General features: G+C 45.6%; 1 protein-coding gene across 13 annotated transcripts in view; it reads right to left on the minus strand.

The window, feature by feature from the left end:
• Positions 1 to 18,608, minus strand: part of LOC109905816 (unconventional myosin-XVIIIa) — a 159,594-nt gene that overhangs the window by 2,686 nt on the left and 138,300 nt on the right. For 9 of the 13 annotated variants that reach the window (XM_020503439.2, XM_031791033.1, XM_031791038.1 and 6 more), the window contains 6 exons: positions 11,804 to 11,941; positions 10,709 to 10,894; positions 10,336 to 10,475; positions 9,389 to 9,433; positions 3,679 to 3,798; positions 1,008 to 2,543 (listed from right to left, as the gene is read on the minus strand). In XM_020503439.2, the coding sequence (XP_020359028.2) occupies positions 1,016 to 2,543; positions 3,679 to 3,798; positions 9,389 to 9,433; positions 10,336 to 10,475; positions 10,709 to 10,894; positions 11,804 to 11,941 (2,157 nt within the window). In that variant the 3' untranslated portion in view covers positions 1,008 to 1,015. Of the gene's footprint in view, positions 1 to 993; positions 2,544 to 3,678; positions 3,799 to 9,388; positions 9,434 to 10,335; positions 10,476 to 10,708; positions 10,895 to 11,803; positions 11,942 to 18,608 lie in introns of all 13 variants that reach the window. The other 4 variants (XM_031791034.1, XM_031791028.1, XM_031791026.1 and 1 more) reach the window with 3 other exon arrangements.

Here is an 18,608-nt window from a genome sequence, read left to right on the forward strand (position 1 = left end):
GTGGTTGAATTAACCTGCTATGCACTGTGGCTTCCTCTCCAAAAACAGAACAATGTGGCACACCTACCGTGCACTGCCTGGCCTCACAAGTGTAGAACAATCAAATACCATTCAGTTCAAAGAAAAAAATACCAGTACACCTTTTTTCACTCTAATGACTTCTAAACAACAGAGCAAATCTTCCGTATGAATCGTCAGTAGAGCAACTCTGACGTACCCTCTCTCTGTCTTTAGATATTCTACCTGCCTACTGCTACTGCGTGTTTCAACCTGATTTAACATTCAAGCCCAGTTAAATTATGCAAACCTAGGGTTAATTACTGTCAATCGTGCATCTTAAATGTACTTGCTGCTTGTGTAAATCGATGCAGTGGGTCTAATTACGGCCAGAGTTAAGGGGGTTGGAGGGGGAAATCTATGGTGGCCGTCGTAATTGACGACACCTGGTATTTACTTATTTCCGGCGCCATAAATCAGGCTGACACTTGGGTGGAGAACTAGCCAGCAGCACTATGGGTACATCCACGTGAGCTTAGCCTTTTCCTAGGCTCTAACATCCCTGCTACTAGGCTAATCGACATTGTAATGCATCCACAACACGCTTATACCCTTCTCTCTCTATCGTTCCCCCCAAAATACCATAATGGAATTACAGCAGTGCAAAGCAATGTCACAACTGCCATTGAAGACATGTAAATTGTAATTGCTTTCGGATGAGCTCCTGTGAATTAAGGACCTCAATTACTTCAATTAGTATTTAGGGATGGAGTGTAAAAATGTCTGTGAAGTTTGAAGCCCTAACAGGAATAAGTAAATAATAAGTCAAAGTGATGTATTATTCATAACACAGCTGATGTTTTCAAAAGGTGACTGGGTTAGATTATAAAGGAGGGGGGGGTCCTGCTGAATGTGAGACTCAGCAGAAGAGGATTGACTGAGGAAACTCTCTCTGTGGTTGGCATCATCACACCATGCAGTAGACACAGTACACACCAGGCAACACCTACTGCCAGCCTCAGTCACTGTCCGGTCTGTACAGATATTTCATCATCAGGTTGTCCACTTTCTTCTTCCTATTCTTCTCCTCCTTCTTGTCAGGAGGGGGCCTCCCCTCAGCAGGTGTCCCCGCCTCCCTCTCCCCCTCTGGGCTAGAGGCCTGGCGGCCAGGGGCTCTTTTCACGCTGTTGGTGCTTTTGTAGGAGACGGTGGAGGCACCTGAACTGGAGCCAGACTCTGAGTCAGACTCTGAATCTGAGGATGAGGAAGAAGTCTCCTTTTTGGACTTCTTGTCCTTCTTCTTGGAGCTGCCCTTCCTGCTGCGGCGGTCATCATTGGAGCTGTCTGACTCGGAGCCGTGGCCCCTCCTCTTCTTCTTCTTCTTACCTTGGCTCTTCTTGCCGCTGTTGCGACTGTGGCTGCGGCTGTGGCTGCGACTGTTGCTGCGACTGTTGCTGCGGCTGTGTCTGCGACTGTGGCTGCGACTGTGGCTGCTCATGCTGCTCGAGGACCTCCTACAGTCCACAGCCGACGCGGACCGTCTCAGACTGCTGGTGCTGCGCCCGCTGTTCACCTCCCGGTCGCCACTCCCCCTGACACTAAGCACACCCTTCCTGTCATCCTCTGTATCATCCTCTTTCCTCCCTGCCTCAGCCTCTGAGTCTTCCAGGCTGGTGCGTTTGAACTTGATGGGTTTGAAGTTCAGCACCTCGTTGATGGCCTTCTCCAGGTCGGGGTCCAGGTAGTTGCGGTGGCCGACGGTGGCCGGCTTGACGTCCGAGGTGTCAGGGAGCTCGTCATCATCTCTGTAGGAGGAGCGGGCGTGTGGCGGGGGCATGGACAGGCTGCGTCCCGTGGAGGAGTGGGAGCTGTAGGCCGAGGAGCGCTCGGTGAGGGCCACGCTGTGCCTGTCCTCCATGTCATCAAACTCACTAAGGCGGCAGCTGCGGAAGTCCGATATGCGTGAGTCAGCACAGCTCACACTGCCAGGGCTCCTGCCCCCAGAACGGCGACTGAGAGAGGTGCTGCTGCGGCGGCTCAGGGGACTGGGAATGGTGTCGTCTGGGCTCAGGCCACGGCACGTGGTGGCGACGGAGGCCCGGCTGGGGACCATGGAGGACACGGTGGACTCTTTGTCGAAGTCTCCCCAGCGGCTGTCCATGCCCTTCCTAGCCCTGCTGGTGGCTTCAGTGTAGGCCTGGGAGATAACCGAACCACGGCCATCATCGTTCCCAGTCTGGGACTTCCTCCAGGAGCTGGAGCTGACTGAGTAGGAGTCATCCTGGGGTAAGGAGCCTTTGGGCTTGGCCTTACGGAAGGAGGAGATAGACTCCTGGGACTCCTGGTCATTCTTGAGGGAACTGAAGAGGGAGCTGTCGTCCCCTTTACCTCCGATGGAGTCATTGATGTTGGAGCGCTTCCTGTAGCTCAGGGAACTCATCACAGACACCGGCCTGTTCTGATCTACCGCTTTCTCTTTGCCCTCTTTCCATTCCTTACCCTCTTTCCACTCTTTCCCTTCCTCTGCGTCTACGTTTACAGCAAATCTAGGCAGAGGATGGAGGCAGGAAGGAGGAGAGAGAGAGGGAGGAGTGGCAGGACAGAGAAACGTTGATGTACATAGAGGAAGTGGAAGAAGAGAAAGAATGATAGATGGAATTACATACTTAAAAGGAGAGAGATGAATGATACTTAAAACAGGAATTGGATGAGCAACAGATTGAAATCAGCAGGAAGAAAGTAAAGACAAGTAGATAGAACAATGATTCAAATGACTGTGGGGTAGAGAATGCCTGTTTGGATTCACAACGCAAGATGGACACAACAAAAACAAGACATGTACTGACGGGAGAAAACCCCTCAAACAACATGTGCTGTCTTGTCCTAATCAACTCCTTTATGCAAAATCAAAGTCTCTTTATTTAAATAGTTTATAATGGGGGTATGCATTTGAATTTGTTGTATGTAAATGTTGCACAGAATTCTAGCCAAGCATCTCATTGTGGTGAAATATGTTGAGTGATTCAGCAAGGGTGCTGGACACACACGTCCCAATTTTGTGTGTGTGTGTGCACGTCTTAACCAACACACAGAGCTGGGATCAAGGAACTGAGCTCTTCTGAAGAAAGGGAGGGTGACCGTGGAGACACACAGTTAAGAGAGATTTAAAAACTCTTTAAAAGTTGTTCAGGGGGGGGGGGGGGGGGGACAGTTAAATATTCTGGTAAGGAGACAAATCTAGGGCAATCGAAGCTATCAGCTGGCAGATACATCCATTAATCTCAGGGAGAGGGGAGAACGGGAGAGAGGAGGTGAGGGGGAGAGGGGGTGTAGGTATGCATGCCAGCTGGCATCCGGGCTTGTCGATACATCTGCCAGGGAGGCGGCTGTCATCAAGGCAGTGACAATAAAAGACAAATAGGATAAAGGAAACACCAGTAATAATAATAATAATAATAATAATAACACTCCCCTATGTCTAGCCAAGTGTTCCCTTCCAATTGTTTTATCTGCATTGGAGGCTAAGTGCTAGGCTGGACCACGTAAAATCCTGATAGGGGGTGACTGGATACTAAAACCAATTTGGTCTGCTTTGTAAGCAGGGGGAATGTGCGCATGTGCGTGTTTGGCAGTGGTGAAGATAGGACCCATGGAGAAGGAGGAAGGGGGTGCCATACTGACCTGGCGCTCTTGAGGCTGCCGTCATCTGAGAGGTTCTTGGTCGAGCCTTTGTTTTTGGACAGCCAGGACTTGACCCCGTCCACACGGTCTTCCACCTCCGAGTCAGATGAGTCTCCCTCACTGTGTGAAGGGGAGGGACAAAGCACAACGTCAGTGGGAGAAGAGAGGAGTAGAGAAAAGTGAGGTGGGGAAGAGCTGAAAGAGAGTGATAGAAAAAAGGTATAAAGAGGAGGAGATGGAGGGAGGGGTGAGAGAGATGGAGTGAAGTTGAGGAGAGAATGATGGAGGGAAGAGAGAAAACGACAGGGAGAGAAAGATTCTATATTGTGTTACTGAGGAACCCGAGGAGGACCACATCTATTACTTTGGAAGAGAAGACCGCAGAAAACCACATGCACTAGATCCTAGAAGACCTAGGAAACACCCCCCCCCCCAAACTGGTTATCACTGTGGCCCCGTGGTTAGTTGGAAATGGGGCACAGTGTGTCGCCCAAAGAGGGCTAAATTCCATTCACTCTGATCCAAAGCCACTCGAGTTAAGACAGAGGATAAGGAGAGACCAGGAATGGGATGAAGTGGAAACTGAAGAGAGTGGGCACAAAATGGAGAGATTTTCACTTTCATCGCTCTCACTTATCTATTCCCTCCACAGTCTCACAAAATTGCAGTTGAGCTCTTGACAAAATGATTTGGTGCACAGCTCGGTTGTTGAGCTGTTTTCTCTCTAAATTATCATTACGCCGTCGACAGCCTACTGCGAAGCGTGAGGAGAAATGGAGGGTTGTTAGAAATTTGACACGGTTGAAAAGAGAATGACACTCATTAAGTGCCGTCAGAGCCCAACACTCATGTGGTGCTGCGAAATGAAGATGTTACAGATGAATAATAAAACTGAGACAAGGCCTGGGGGTGGGGGGTCAAAATACCCACATCTGCTTTTAAAAACCTAGTGTCTTGCTGTGGAGTAGAGAAAGAAAATAGATTTTCAACACTTTATTTTTATTTTATTTAACTAGGCAAATCAGTTTTTCAGCACGTAATCTGGCCCACAACCACATACAGTAGCTACAATTAAAATCATTTTGAGGCAGAGATACAAGAGTCTCCCCTGATCGCTGAAGAAACTATTTAATTATGGGTTTGGTCATAACTAGCCCACTCTGTTTAAAACTGTACAATAACTTCAAATACTAGGCACTAAGATGGCAGTGTTAAGAAGGGAAGGGTTGGGAGTCGAGATAAAAGCATTTCTCTAGGAGGGAGGCTGTAATCAACTTTGTCTAATAGGCCAGGCATGGCCTGCAATGTGGGGAACGTCAGTGAGAATTGTTATTGTGAGTGAGCGGCTGGCTGTCTATGGCACAGAGGCCTTGTCAATAAGGGGAGTAAACAAAGAGTGAAGGAGCCCTGGGAAAAAGGAGCTAATGTTAGCTAACCGGAGCAGACAATTCCACAGCTGTTTACTCTTCTCGTCTCCTCAGAGAAAAAAAACAAACACGTGGATTTGTGTGTTTGTTGGGCTTTGCGAGTCAACACCAGACCAGCCTCTTAAGATTTGTCTTTTATCCGTTCACTTATCTGGCAACATACTGCTTAAAAGAACTATAGCCGCTCCAGGAATACTAAGAGCACTGATGTTGCTTTGAAGAAAGAAAAAAAGGCTGGTATTTTTTTCTCTTGACCTTGATGACATCGCTTGAGTTCCCCAGGGCAAAATTACATTAGCTATCATTATGCAAAATCAATGTCGAAACCCTCTCTACAAAATAGTCATAATTCCATTACTTCATGGAGAGAATTTCCTTAAGCACTCATTTTTTAATTCATTTATACAAGTACAATCCTGTTGAGATTCAAATGTTTTTTTGGGGGGGAGACCTATCCACGACTTGAAGGATGTGCATCACTTTCCCCTTGTGCATTTTGTCCAAGAAGGAGCCAGTGGGTAAATGGAGGCGATGTATTCAGATCAGAGGCCTTCCCTTCCCAGGCCGGGGCCAAACAAAACCGACGGGATGACGGACCCTTTGTAATCGAGCGCTTCACACATGGTGTCACACACAATTTCTATCTTTGACCGCCATACCATTAGTTAAGCCGTGCCGAGAGCCCAGGGGAGGCAAACAAACACAGTGTGGAGGGAGACATTAATTGTCTGTGACAATCTGCCTCCAGTGGTTGTACATCTCTGTTACACACTATTACATTCATCATTAGCTCCTATGGACCCTCTTCTGCTTCCTCCGCCCTGCTCCTCCTTGGTGTCCCTGGGTGTTGATTCCCAGAATATTGGGGCTTTTATTAGGCAGCTCAGCCTAGACAGCAGCTCCCTATGGGGGTTCAACCCAGCCAGCCAGGCATACACATCTGTTCAAAACCTATTAAGACACATATGCTGGGAGAATTGCTGTGATCTCCAATGCCAGATTAAAAAGGGGAGATTGTGATGCAGGTTTGTTTTGTTAAAGCGACAGGAAAATGATTTCATCCTGATGTTGTTCATTTAGTCTAAAATGACTTGCCGCCTGTTTCAAACAACGACAGACATGGATTACATTTCCAATCTATTTGAAAACAGAAATTAAAGCATAGCATGTTGAAATAACTCAATTCTGTGTCAATCAATAGTCTCCAATTACTTCTATGTATTGTGTGCGTGCCCATCCAAACAAAACATGTATCAAATCAGTAGCTATTAATGCCATATTACTATTACTGCCTAGTGTTAAAAAACAAAGTACATGGTTATTATGATTCAATAACAAAAACCCTGGAAAGAACAGCTGGGGTCTCCCCTCCAATTAATACCTAAGTTACACTGTATTCTCTACTGCAGTGGTTCCTAAACTTTTTATAGTCCCGTACCCCTTCAAACATTCAACCTCCAGCTGCGTACCCCCTCTAGCACCAGGGTCAGCGCACTCTCAAATGTTGTTATTTGCCATCATTGTAAGCCTGCCACACAAACACTATACGATACATTTATTAAACATAAGAACGAGTGTGAGTTTTTGTTACAACCCGGCATCGTGGGAAGTGACAAAGAGCTCTTATAGGACCAGGGCACAAATAATAATATAATAATAAACAATAATTCTGCCCTTTATTTAACCATCTTAAATATAAAACCTTTTGTTAATCGAAAATTGTGAATAACTCACCACAGGTTAATGAGAAGGGTGTGCTTGAAAGGATGCACATAACTCTGCAATGTTGGGTTGTATTGGAGAGAGTCTCAGTCTTAAATCATTTCCCACATACAGTCTGTGCCTGTATTTAGTTTTCATGCTAGTGAGGGCCGAGAATCCACTCTCACATAGGTACCGTGGTTGCAAAGGGCATCAGTGTCTTAACAGCACGATTTTCCAAGGCAGGATACTCTGAGTGCAGCCCAATTCAGAAATCTGGCAGTGGCTTCTGATTCAACTCAATTTTCACAGAACCGCTTTTTGCAATTTTGACGAGGCTCTCTTGTTCAGATATCGGTAAGTGGACTGAAGGCAGGGCATGAAAGCATGAATCCAGTTTGCGTCATCCGTTTGGGGAAAGTACCTGCATAATTGGGCACCCAGCTCACTCAGGGGCTTCTCTATATCACATTTGACATTGTCCGTGAGCTTGAGTACATTTGCTCACAAAACATCATACAATGATGGAAAGACCTGTGTGTTGTCCTTGTTAATGCAGACAGAGAAGAGCTCTAACTTCTTAATCATAGCCTCAATTTTGTCCCGCACATTGAATATAGTTGCAAAGAGTTTGGGTAATCCTCGATTCAAATCATTCAGGCGAGAAATAACATCACCCATATAGGCTAGTCGTGTGAGAAACTCATCGTCATGCAAGTGGTCAGGGAAGTGAAAATTATGGTCTACTGAAAACTTTAAGCTCGTCTCTTACAATAAAAAAAAACGTGTCAATTCTTTGCTCCTTGATAACCAGCGCACTTCTGTATGTTGTAAAAGCGTCACATGGTCGCTGCCCATATCATTGTATATTGCAGAAAATACACGAGTTCAGGGGCCATGCTTTAAAAAAGTGAACAATTTTCACTGTAATGTCCAAAACACCTTTCAAGCTGCCAGGCATTCCCTTGGCAGCAAGAGCCTCTCAGTGGATACTGCAGTGTACCCAAGTGGCGTCAGGAGCAACTGCTAGCACGCGCGTTACCACTCCACTATGTCTCCCTGTCATGGCTTTTGTGCCATCAGTACAGATACCAACATGAGCAGCAGCTACGTTTGGCTACATACGGACCGTTATGGGAATTCCCACGAGAGAGTAATGGTTAATGTGATTGGATGTTAATTATTTGAGTAGGCTACCTGTATTTGACATTGTGTTGTTATTTCGCTGAACACGAGAAACGATGCTACTCAGGCGAGAAAACTCCCCCAAATGTATTGTCCCTTAAGGAAATAAATGGACTGTTTGAAAATGTGAAGGAGAAAAAAAGAGGAAAAAAGTAAAGAAATAAAATGCACATTTTTATTTGGTTGACCCCCGACGGCATTGAGCGTACCCCTGGGGGTTTGGGAATACCTGCTCTACTGTAATGTACAGGTCCGTCATTAAAGGTAGCGAAATGACGTTACCACGAGCAGCACCACAGATAATGAGATGTGAGATGCAAGACTTCGCTCTCAGACAGTCACATACAGTGTCTGTGCATGTGCACGAGTTTACTACATGCTGTCCACAGGACCAAAACAGCGGAAAAGTTTAACCTCACGCTTCAGCGTTCTTTGTTGTTGCAGAAAATGACCGTCTACGTCATCTACATCATTTTGCTGAGTCTACCTTTAACATTCATAACCCTTTCTGCTTTAACAAAAAGCAGCACTTTACACAATACTGCTTAACAAGGGTTTAACAGCAGAAACGTCAGTGACTGCTGTAAGGGAACATTGACATGGGACTGAAATGGCCCAGAGCCAGAGGTTAACACTACGTGTGAGCTGCTTCCCAGACTAGCAAATAGCTTTTTGTAAGACATTTGAGGGTGCTGCATTATATAGTGAGTGTGAAAGATTGATGAAGAACACACCCTTCGTCTTTCCGTCATCAGAGGCAGACAGTCACGTATCACATCCACCCCAGAGCAAGGCTCTGAAATATTCAGTAGGCCCTGAGAGCAGGGGGTGGCCGCTGGGCACATAACGCTGTTCAAACAAGGCATAGTGGTGTGCGACAGAACCCCGGAGGTCCAAGAACTGAGCCCTGGGGGACACCACAAGGACTGACCAGCAACACACTTACCCAGCGATGGATGCTTACTACACCTGTTAGGTATTATGTGTTACCCTCAGTTGAAGGGGTTACTGGATGAATAACCACACAAACACTCTGGGGAAGGGGATGTTTCATGCTTGGTTTAGAAAAGCATGTTGTCAATGGCATTCATGCAGTTCAGCATGTGGCGTCATGCAGTGAAGAGTGGAGCAAATTAGGTTATGGGGGAATAGCTGAGCCCTGGAATAACGATGCAGTATCACTGAGCTTGTTCGTTGAATGGAATCCCATAGTTCAGTCCTTATTCAGTGACATATGAACTACTTCATAAGTCCTAAACTTGAATTTATATGAGATGGCTTGAACATTGACAATAGATTTGCTGCTTGATATTGCATCTTTTCCAGTGAAGGGCAACAGACTATTCCAAAACAGCAGTTAAAACACACAATGTCAGACATGAGCTCAAGTTCCTCACGTTTTGTTCCTTCTTTTCTGATACTTTGTCACCATGTCTTGTAAACTGGTCATGATGAAGGATAACAGACAGAGACACAAAGAAAGAAATAATACAAACACAAAACAAACAAAAGAAAAGTGAGACAGGAAGTTGGTAGGTACAGTCCAAGTAAACCAAAAGAACGTGATGAATAGGATAATGGTTGAAGGATCTACATCCTAAATCATTGTGGATATCATGGCTGATGTGGTGGTGGTGATGATGATGACCATAGAGATCCTATTAAGTATTTTAATCCCTAATTCTATGATGATGACCTTGTGGTTCTATTAAAGATATTTCCTCCCAGTGGGAGTGATTCAACTGCCTATTGCACCCCACATCATCCTGATCCACATCCTGTTACCGCATGGAGAAGAGTACACAGTATACTCGAACCTGACTCACAGAGCTATTTATTTCTGGGAGGAAGAGAGGGAAGAAAGGCCTTCTCCCCGGGACTGCACTCATAAACAAACCAGGCTTGGAGGGAGCACAGAGCGAGTAAATAAATAAGGAACGTGAGGAGACAGAACTCGATTTCACTGACGTAGCTTTAGCTAGCCGCCTATCTCATCAAATACAGGAGTAATATTTCAATTTAAAAAATGCCCGAAAATTAAGCCCAGCAGTTTTCAGGGCATAAATCTTTCAGAGTGTGTGAATAAGAAATGACGGAGTCTGGGGAGAGTTCTCTGATCGCTTTATCCAAAGCCTCTTTCAATGGAACATCCATCCTGACTGGGTCATTCTCTCTCCATCTCCCTCTGCTGCAAAGTTCATCTACAGTTTAACTGTGTAACAGTAGCTACTCTATATGCTGAGTGTGTGATCACTTGCTGACACTTGCTGTCATGAGAGGACATGAGGTAAATTCAGCAATTCTATTAAGTGAATATGTTCGGGCACTAAATAGACAACTATACCTGTTGATGAGGTCCTCGTTGTCGTCACTCTCCATCTCATCTTCGATGGCAGCCTGGAGGTCACCAATCCTCTTGAAGGCTAGTTTAAGGTCTGCCTGCAGGCTCTGATTGGCTGCCTCCAAGCTTTCAATATCCATTTCCTGTTGGAAGAGAGTGAGAAAATCTAAGCTAAGGTCCCAGCATTACACCTACATCAGACCATTTCTGAAGTCTCTTTGTCAGTCTCATTTCCCTGAATGTCTAATACTCCAGAACAATGCAAGGTTGATGGGAATTGCAGCCATTATTTAATATCTTCAAAGTGCCCCACTTTAAAAAGGCAGTCTGTACAGTGTCCCAGTCCCCTCGGCCCATTTGTGACTTTGGGTCTTACCAGCTCATGTTTCTTGCGGCTGGCCTCTCCCTCCTTCTTGGCCAGCTCTCCCATCTCCTCCTTGATATCTCTGATCTGTCTCTGGAGCCGCTTGTTCTGCTCCTTCTCCCGGGTCTCGCTGGTGCTGCGGTGATCCCGCTCCTCTGTTAGCTTCTCAAGGTTCTCCTTCAGACGGGCCACCAGGCTCTGAATGACCAACAGCAGACAGGGACCGTGTTAGAAGAACCACTGTACTGACAGCCTATACAGTATCTGGCACAGGTCAGAGACCTTATCATGCATGCAGCTATGAGAGATACTCCATATCTAAAAGGGGATTCAGGTGAGGAAAAACCTACACTTCCTTGCCGTGAGATATTTCCCCAAATAAGGGCAAGAAACTTGGCCTACTCATTAAATAGTGGTTTCAAATGCCATGGGTAGCAAAAAGACATGGCTAAATACGACCTTAAAAGCCCTTCTAACTCTGGATGCATCTTTCCCAAAGCTGAACAATGCTTAGCCAGTCTTTCTATTATTCCAGCCAGTGCAGAACATATCTGAGAGAGTTAAAGCAGCGTGTCTGGCTGTCTGCACATTGCTGGTAATTACAAGTCTAAAAGTTGCCAAAATGAGCAAAGATGCATTTGTCAGAGGGGCAGAAAATTGATTAAAAATGTTCCTTGGCTGTGTGCGAACAGTAACCTTTATCCTTCACGTAAACGTTTGTCGCAGAATGTAATTTGAAACTGACAGAATAACAAATTATATTGTGGAGTGAATAGAATATGAGCTAGTCCGATGACGAACAGAGCAGAATTTCTAACTAACTGTGATATGCTAACGGTCCGAGCTAGAAGAAGGTTATGTGAGGCTGAACCCAGCACTGAGGGGACAAAACTTGCATGGTATAACAGAGGTGGGTGGAGGTAGTGGGAGTCAATCGTCTTGAGGAAATGGTTTTCATTTGCTCCCCAAAAAAGTTGCCCATTCATCCCCTAGGCAATTCTTCAGCAATGACCTTCCACCCCCCATACACACATGCTGGGTAGGCTGCCAGGCAAAAACCAACACTCCTCCTCTAGAATTCCCCTCAGCCCCCCTGACTGCTCTCACCTCCAAGCGTTTGACCTGCGTCTTCTCAAATTCCATCTTGGTCTCCATCTCTCGGATCTTGGCCTCCTGCCTGCTGACCAGAGACTTCTCCACCATAGAAGTCTCCTGGAACTCCAGCTGGCTTTGCAGTGCCGAGAGCTAAGAGTGAAACACCCGATTAGGAACATACACACAAGGCAGAGTTTTAGAATAAACAACATACTGTAGCAGCAATAAACTGATATGACAGTATATTATGTATATACAGTATACTGTATTTACAGTGCATTCGGAAGTATTCAGACCCCTTGACTTTTTCCACATTTTGTTTCGTTACAGCCTTATTCTAAAATGGATTGAATTGTAATTTTTTTCTCATCAATCTACACACAATACCCCATATGACAAAGCAGAAATAGGTTTAGATTTTTTTCATATTTCAGAAGTATTCAGACCCTTTACTCAGTACTTAGCTGAAGCACTTTTGGCAGCGATTACAGCCTTGAGTCTTCTTGGGTATGACGCTTGGGTACAAGCTTGGCACACCTGTACTTGGGGAGTTTCTCCCATTCTTCTCTGCAGATCCTCTCAAGCTCTGTCAGGTTGGATGGGAGCGTCGCTGCACTGCTATTTTCAGGTCTCTCCAGAGATGTTCAATTGGGTTCAAGTCCGGGCCACTCAAGGACATTCAGAGAAGCCATTCCTGCGTTGTCTTGGTTGTGTGCTTAGGGTCATTGTCCTGTTGGAAGGTGAACCTTCTGCCGAGTCGGAGGTCCTGAGTGCTCTGGAGCAGGTTTTCATCAAGGATTTCTCTGTACTTTGCTCTGTTCATCTTTCCCTCGATCCTGACTAGTCTCCCAGTCCCTGCCACTGAAAAACATCCCCACAACGTGATGCTGTCACCACCATGCTTCACCATAGGGATGGTGCCAGGCCGGACGCTTGGCATTCAACCCAAAGAGTTGAAACTTGGTTTCATCCGACCAGAGAATTTAGTTTCCCATGGTCCTTCTTGTGCCTTTTTGCAAACTTCAAGTGAGATGTCATGTGCCTTTTACTGAGGATTGGCTTCCGTCTGGCCACTCTATCATAATTGTTTTTTATTGAACCTTTATTTAACTAGGCAAGTCAGTTAAGAAGAAATTCTTATTTACAATGACGGCCTACCCCAGGCAAACCTGGACCACTGCACTACTCGGAAGCCCACAAAGGCCTGATTGGTGGAGTGCTGCAGAGTTGGTTGTCCTTCTCGAAGGTTCTCCCATCTCCAAAGAGGAACTCTGGAGCTCTGTCAGAGTGACCATCGGGTTCTTGACCACCTCCCTGACCAAGGGGCCCTTCTCCCCTGATTGCGCAGTTTGGCCAGCTTTAGGAAGAGTCTTGGTGATTACAAACTTATTCCATTTAAGAATGATGGAGGCCACTGTGTTCTTGGGGACCTTCAATGCTGCAGACATTTGTTGGTACCCTTTCCCAGATCGGTGCCTCGACAAAATCCTGTCTCAGAGCTCTATGGACAATTCCTGTGACCTCATGGCTTGGTTTTTGCTTTGACATGCACTGTCAACTGTGTGACCTTATATAGACAGGTGTGTGCCTTTCCAAATCATGTCCAATCAATTGAATTTACCTCAGGTGGACGCCAATCAAGTTTTAGAAACATCTCAAGGATGATCAATTGATGCAGGGTGCACCTGAGCTCAATTTCGAGTCTCATAGCAAAGGGTCTTTTTCGAAAACCTTAATTATGGGGTATTGTGTGTAGATTGATGAATAAAAAATGTTTTAATTACATTTTTGAATAAGGCTGTAACGTAACAAAATGTGGGAAAAGTAATGGGGTCTGAATACTATTCGAAGTGCACTGTATATATAAAATGTATAAAAAAATGCAACATGTAACAATTTAAAATATTTGACTGAGTTACAATTCATATGAGGAAATCAGTCAATTGAAATACAGTTGAAGTCAGAAGTTTACATACAACTTAAACTTACATTTAAACTCAGTTTTTCACAATTACTGACATTTAATCCTAGTAAGAATTCCCTGTTTTAGGTCAGTTAGGATCACCACTTCATTTTAAGAATGTGAAATGTCAGAATAATAGAGAGAGAATGATTTATTTCAGTTTTTCTTTCTTTCATCACATTACCAGTGTCAGAAGTTTACATACACTCAATTAGTATTTGGAAGCATTGCCTTAAAATTGATTAACTTGGGTCAAATGTTTTGGGGAGCCTTCCACAAGCTTCCCACAATAAGTTGGGTGAATTTTGGCCCATTCCTCCTGACAGAGCTGGTGTAACTGAGTCAGGTTTGTAGGCCTCCTTGCTTGCACACGCTTTGCAATTTGCCGAAGGGAGGGTGGGGGAAAGCCTTGTAGGCATCTCGAAAAAGGCAAGTAGCAGTGATCTAGTGTTTTTCCTAAGCGAGTACTAGAGTCAATGTGTTGATAAAACTTTGGTAGCGTTTCGCCAGCTACAATAAATGCGGCCTCAGGATATGTGGTTTCCGGTTTGTATAAAGTCCAGTGTAGTTCCTGTTTGGGGGAGAAGGCTGTGACTATAACTGAAGAAAATTGTCTTGGAAGGTAATACGGTTGACATTTGATTGAGAGGTATTCTAGGTCGGGTGAACGAACGGACTTGAGTTTCTGTACATTATCACAATCACACCATGAGTAGTTAATCATGAAGCATACACCACCGCCCTTCTTCTTCCCGGAGAGTTCTTTATTCCTGTCTGCGCGATGAACTGAGAACCCAGCTGGCTGTACGGACGGGGACAGTATACCCAGAGAGAGCCATAATTCTGTGAAACAGAGTATGTTACAGTCCCTGATGTCTCTCTTGAAGGAGATCCTCAACCTGAGCTGGTCTACTTTATCGTCCAGGGACTGAACTTAGCAAGTAATATACTCGGAAGCGGTGGATGACTAGAAGTCCACTCCAAACACCTCTTCTCTGCCGGCGGTAACTTGGAGCAGCTCTGGGATAAGTTTGATTTCCCTGTGGGGTACGAACAAAGAATCCAAATCGGGAAAGTCATATTTCTGGTCGTAATGCTGGTGAGTTACCGCCACTCTGATATCCAAAAGTTATTTCCGGCTGTATGTAATAACACAAAAAATATTCCGGGCTAATAATGTAAGAAATAACACACACACACACAAAAAATACTACAAAGTTGCTTAGGAGCTAGAAGCAGAGCTGACATGTCTGTCGGCGCCTTCTTGCTGATGGCCAGTTGGACGTACTGCCAAATTCTCAAAAACAACGTTGGTAGAGAAATGGTAGAGAAATTAACATTACATTCTCTGGCAACAGCTCTGGTGGACATTCCTGCAGTCAGCATGCCATTTGCACACTCCATCAAATCTTGAGACATCTGTGGCATTGTGTTGTGTGACAAAACTGAACATTTTATTGTGGCTTTTTATTGTCACCAGCACAATGTAATGATCATGCTGTTTTATCAGCTTCTTGATATGCCACATCTGTCAGGTGGATGGAATATCTTGGCAAAGGAGAAATGCTCACTAACAGGGATGTAAACAAATTTGTACACAGAATTTGAGAGAAATAAGTTTTTTGTGCATATGGAACACTTCTGAGATCTTTTATTTCAGCTCATGAAACATGGGACCAACACTTTACATGTTGTATTTATATTTTTGTTCAGTGTATATTATGTTAATATATATGAATGCAACAGCCTACAGTAATAGTGCTAATGTTCTCAGAACACTACTAGTGTTACAGCCAACCAATACCTTAGGCCTGAGGGCTACTCTCTATAGCCACACCAAGGCCTTAGGCCTGAGGGCTACTCTCTATAGCCACACCAAGGCCTTAGGCCTGAGGGCTACTCTCTATAGCCACACCAGGGCCTTAGGCCTGAGGGCTACTCTCTATAGCCACACCAGGGCCTTAGGCCTGAGGGCAACTAGCTATAGCCACACCAAGGCCTTAGGACTACTCTCTATAGCCACACCAAGGCCTTAGGCCTGAGGGCTACTCTCTATATCCACACCAGGTCCTTAGGCCTGAGGGCTACTCTCTATAGCCACACCAAGGCCTTAGGCCTGAGGGCTACTCTCTATAGCCACACCAGGGCCTTAGGCCTGAGGGCTACTCGCTATAGCCACACCAAGGCCTTAGGCCTGAGGGCTACTCTCTATAGCCACACCAGGGCCTTAGGCCTGAGGGCTACTCTCTATAGCCACACCAGGGCCTTAGGTCTGAGGGCTACTCTCTATAGCCACACCAGGGCCTTAGGCCTGAGGGCTACTCTCTATAGCCACACCAAGGCCTTAGGCCTGAGGGCTACTCTCTATAGCCACACCAGGGCCTTAGGTCTGAGGGCTACTCTCTATAGCCACACCAGGGCCTTAGGCCTGAGGGTTACTCTATGAGCCATGCACCTCTTTGTCATTGTTCTCGCCCCTGAGTGAAAAGTTGAAAACATCTCTACTGGGTGCTGTTCACATCTCAACAGGGGGTCCAGATCCAGATTAACCTTTTTGTTTAGGAGTAGCCCGGCATCTCTCTACAGAGCGCTTCAGTTTTATCATAATTCAGACCAGGATAGGGCTTCAAACACATCGTTACAGGCATTTAATTTATATTATTCAAAGCATAGAGCCGTGCACCAGCGGGATTAATTTTCATTATTTCTAAAAAGTTGCTCCGCTGTTTCAAAGCAGACAAACTAAACTCATCAAAAAAAGAAACGTCCTCTCACTGTTAACTGTGTTAATAATGTTCAGCAAACATAACATGATTCAACAACTGAGACATAAACTGAACAAGTTCCATAGACATGTGACTAACAGAAATGGAATAATGTGTCCCTGAACAAAGGGGGGGTCAAAATCAAAGGTAACAGTCAGCATCTGGTGTGGCCACCAGCTGCATTAAGTACTGCAGTGCATCACCTCCTCATGGACTGCACCAGATTTGCCAGTTATTGCTGTGAGATGTTACCCCACTCTTCCAAGGCACCTGCAAGTTCCCGGAGATTTCTGGGGGGAATGGCCCTAGACCTCACCCTCCGATCCAACAGGTCCCAGACGTGTTCAATGGGATTGAGATCCGTGCTCTTCGCTGGCCACTGACATTCCTGTCTTGCAGGAAATCACGCACAGAACGAGCAGTATGGCTGGTGGCACTGTCATGCTGGAGGGTCATGTCAGGATGAGCCTGCAGGAAGGGTACCACATGAGGGAGGAGGATGTCTTCCCTGTAACACACAGCGTTGAGATTGCCTGCAATGACAACAAGCTCAGTCCAATGACAACAAGCTCAGTCCACCGCCCCAGACCATTACAGACCCTCCACCTCCAAATCGATCCCGCTACAGAGTACAGGCCTCGGTGTAAAGCTCATTCCTTCGATGACAAACGCGTATCCAACCGTCACCCCTTGTGAGATAAAACTGCGACTCGTCAGTGAAGAGCACGTTTTGCCAGTCCTGTTTGGTCCAGCGACGGTGGGTTTGTGCCCATAAGCGACGTTGTTGCCAGTGATGTCTGGTGAGGACCTGCCTTACAACAGGCCTACAAGCCCTCAGTCCAGCCTCTCTCAGCCTATTACGGACAGTCTGAGCACTGTTGGAGCGATTATGCATTCCTGGTGTAACTCGGGCAGTTATTGTTGCCATCCTGTACCTGTCCCGCAGGTGTGATGTTCGTATGTACCGATCCTGTGTAGGTGTTGTTACACGTGATCTGCCACTGCGAGGATGATCAGCTGTCCGTCCTGTCTCCCTGTAGCGCTGTCTTAGGTGTCTCACAGTACGGACATTGCAATTTATTGCCCTGGCCAAATCTGCAGTTCTCATACCTTCTTGCAGCATGCCTAATGCACATTCACTCAGATGAGGGACCCTGGGCATCTTTCTTTTGCTGTTTTTCAGAGTCAGTAGAAAGGCTTCTTTAGTGTCCTAGGTTTTCATAACTGTGATCTTAATTGCCTACCATCTGTAAGCTGTTAGTGTCTTAACGACCGTGCATGTTCATTAATTATTTATGGTTCATTGAACAAGCATGGGAAACAGTGTTTAAACCCTTTACAATGAAGATCTGTGAAGTTATTTTGATCCTGAAAAAGGGACGTCTCTTTTTTTGCTTGAGTTTATTTGCTAGGAATAACAATTTCCTGAATATTGACTTTGGGACATGCGTGGGCGGTCAGACGAGGCCTCTGTTTCATCTGAAACCAATAAAAGAACATCTAGCTTTATGCTCTCCAGTCCAACTCAAGTTTTTAAATAGGCCGTAATCTTTAAGGAAAGAAAAGTTGACAGTTTTAAAACATACTGACTATATAATTATTATTATGATGTGAAGTGAAGTGAAAGAAACTGTCCTTTACAAGCTCCTGTATGAGGGAGCCCCTGGGAGCACCAATAAGATGACAGCTTCACTGGCATAATGACTGACTAGGCATCAGAGAGCAAGAGAGAGTGAGAGAAAAGGGGGGGATTTGGACACGGCCCTCTTAGCCTGATGATCTTAGATCCAACCTCTCCCTCAGCGACAGCGGGGATAATTGTTCCGAGGCCAGGGTCTCTGATGGTTATCTCCAGATTGGAGCGGCACAACATGAGTGTCATGCTACAACACAAATGTCCCATGTCTGGGTGCTATTATGGGGCAACAGACAGAGAGGTAAAGGTATTACAGACTTGATCCCATACAGGGTCACCTTGATTTGATGTTGACAAGAACAGCCACAGACTGTGACCACACTACACACCACTAGACTGAAATCACTAGGACTGAAGGGTGCATATGCTAAAGCTGGAGGCTACTAAAGTTAA

This window comes from Oncorhynchus kisutch, linkage group LG15 (assembly GCF_002021735.2).
Source record: "Oncorhynchus kisutch isolate 150728-3 linkage group LG15, Okis_V2, whole genome shotgun sequence".
Lineage (NCBI taxonomy): Eukaryota > Metazoa > Chordata > Actinopteri > Salmoniformes > Salmonidae > Oncorhynchus > Oncorhynchus kisutch.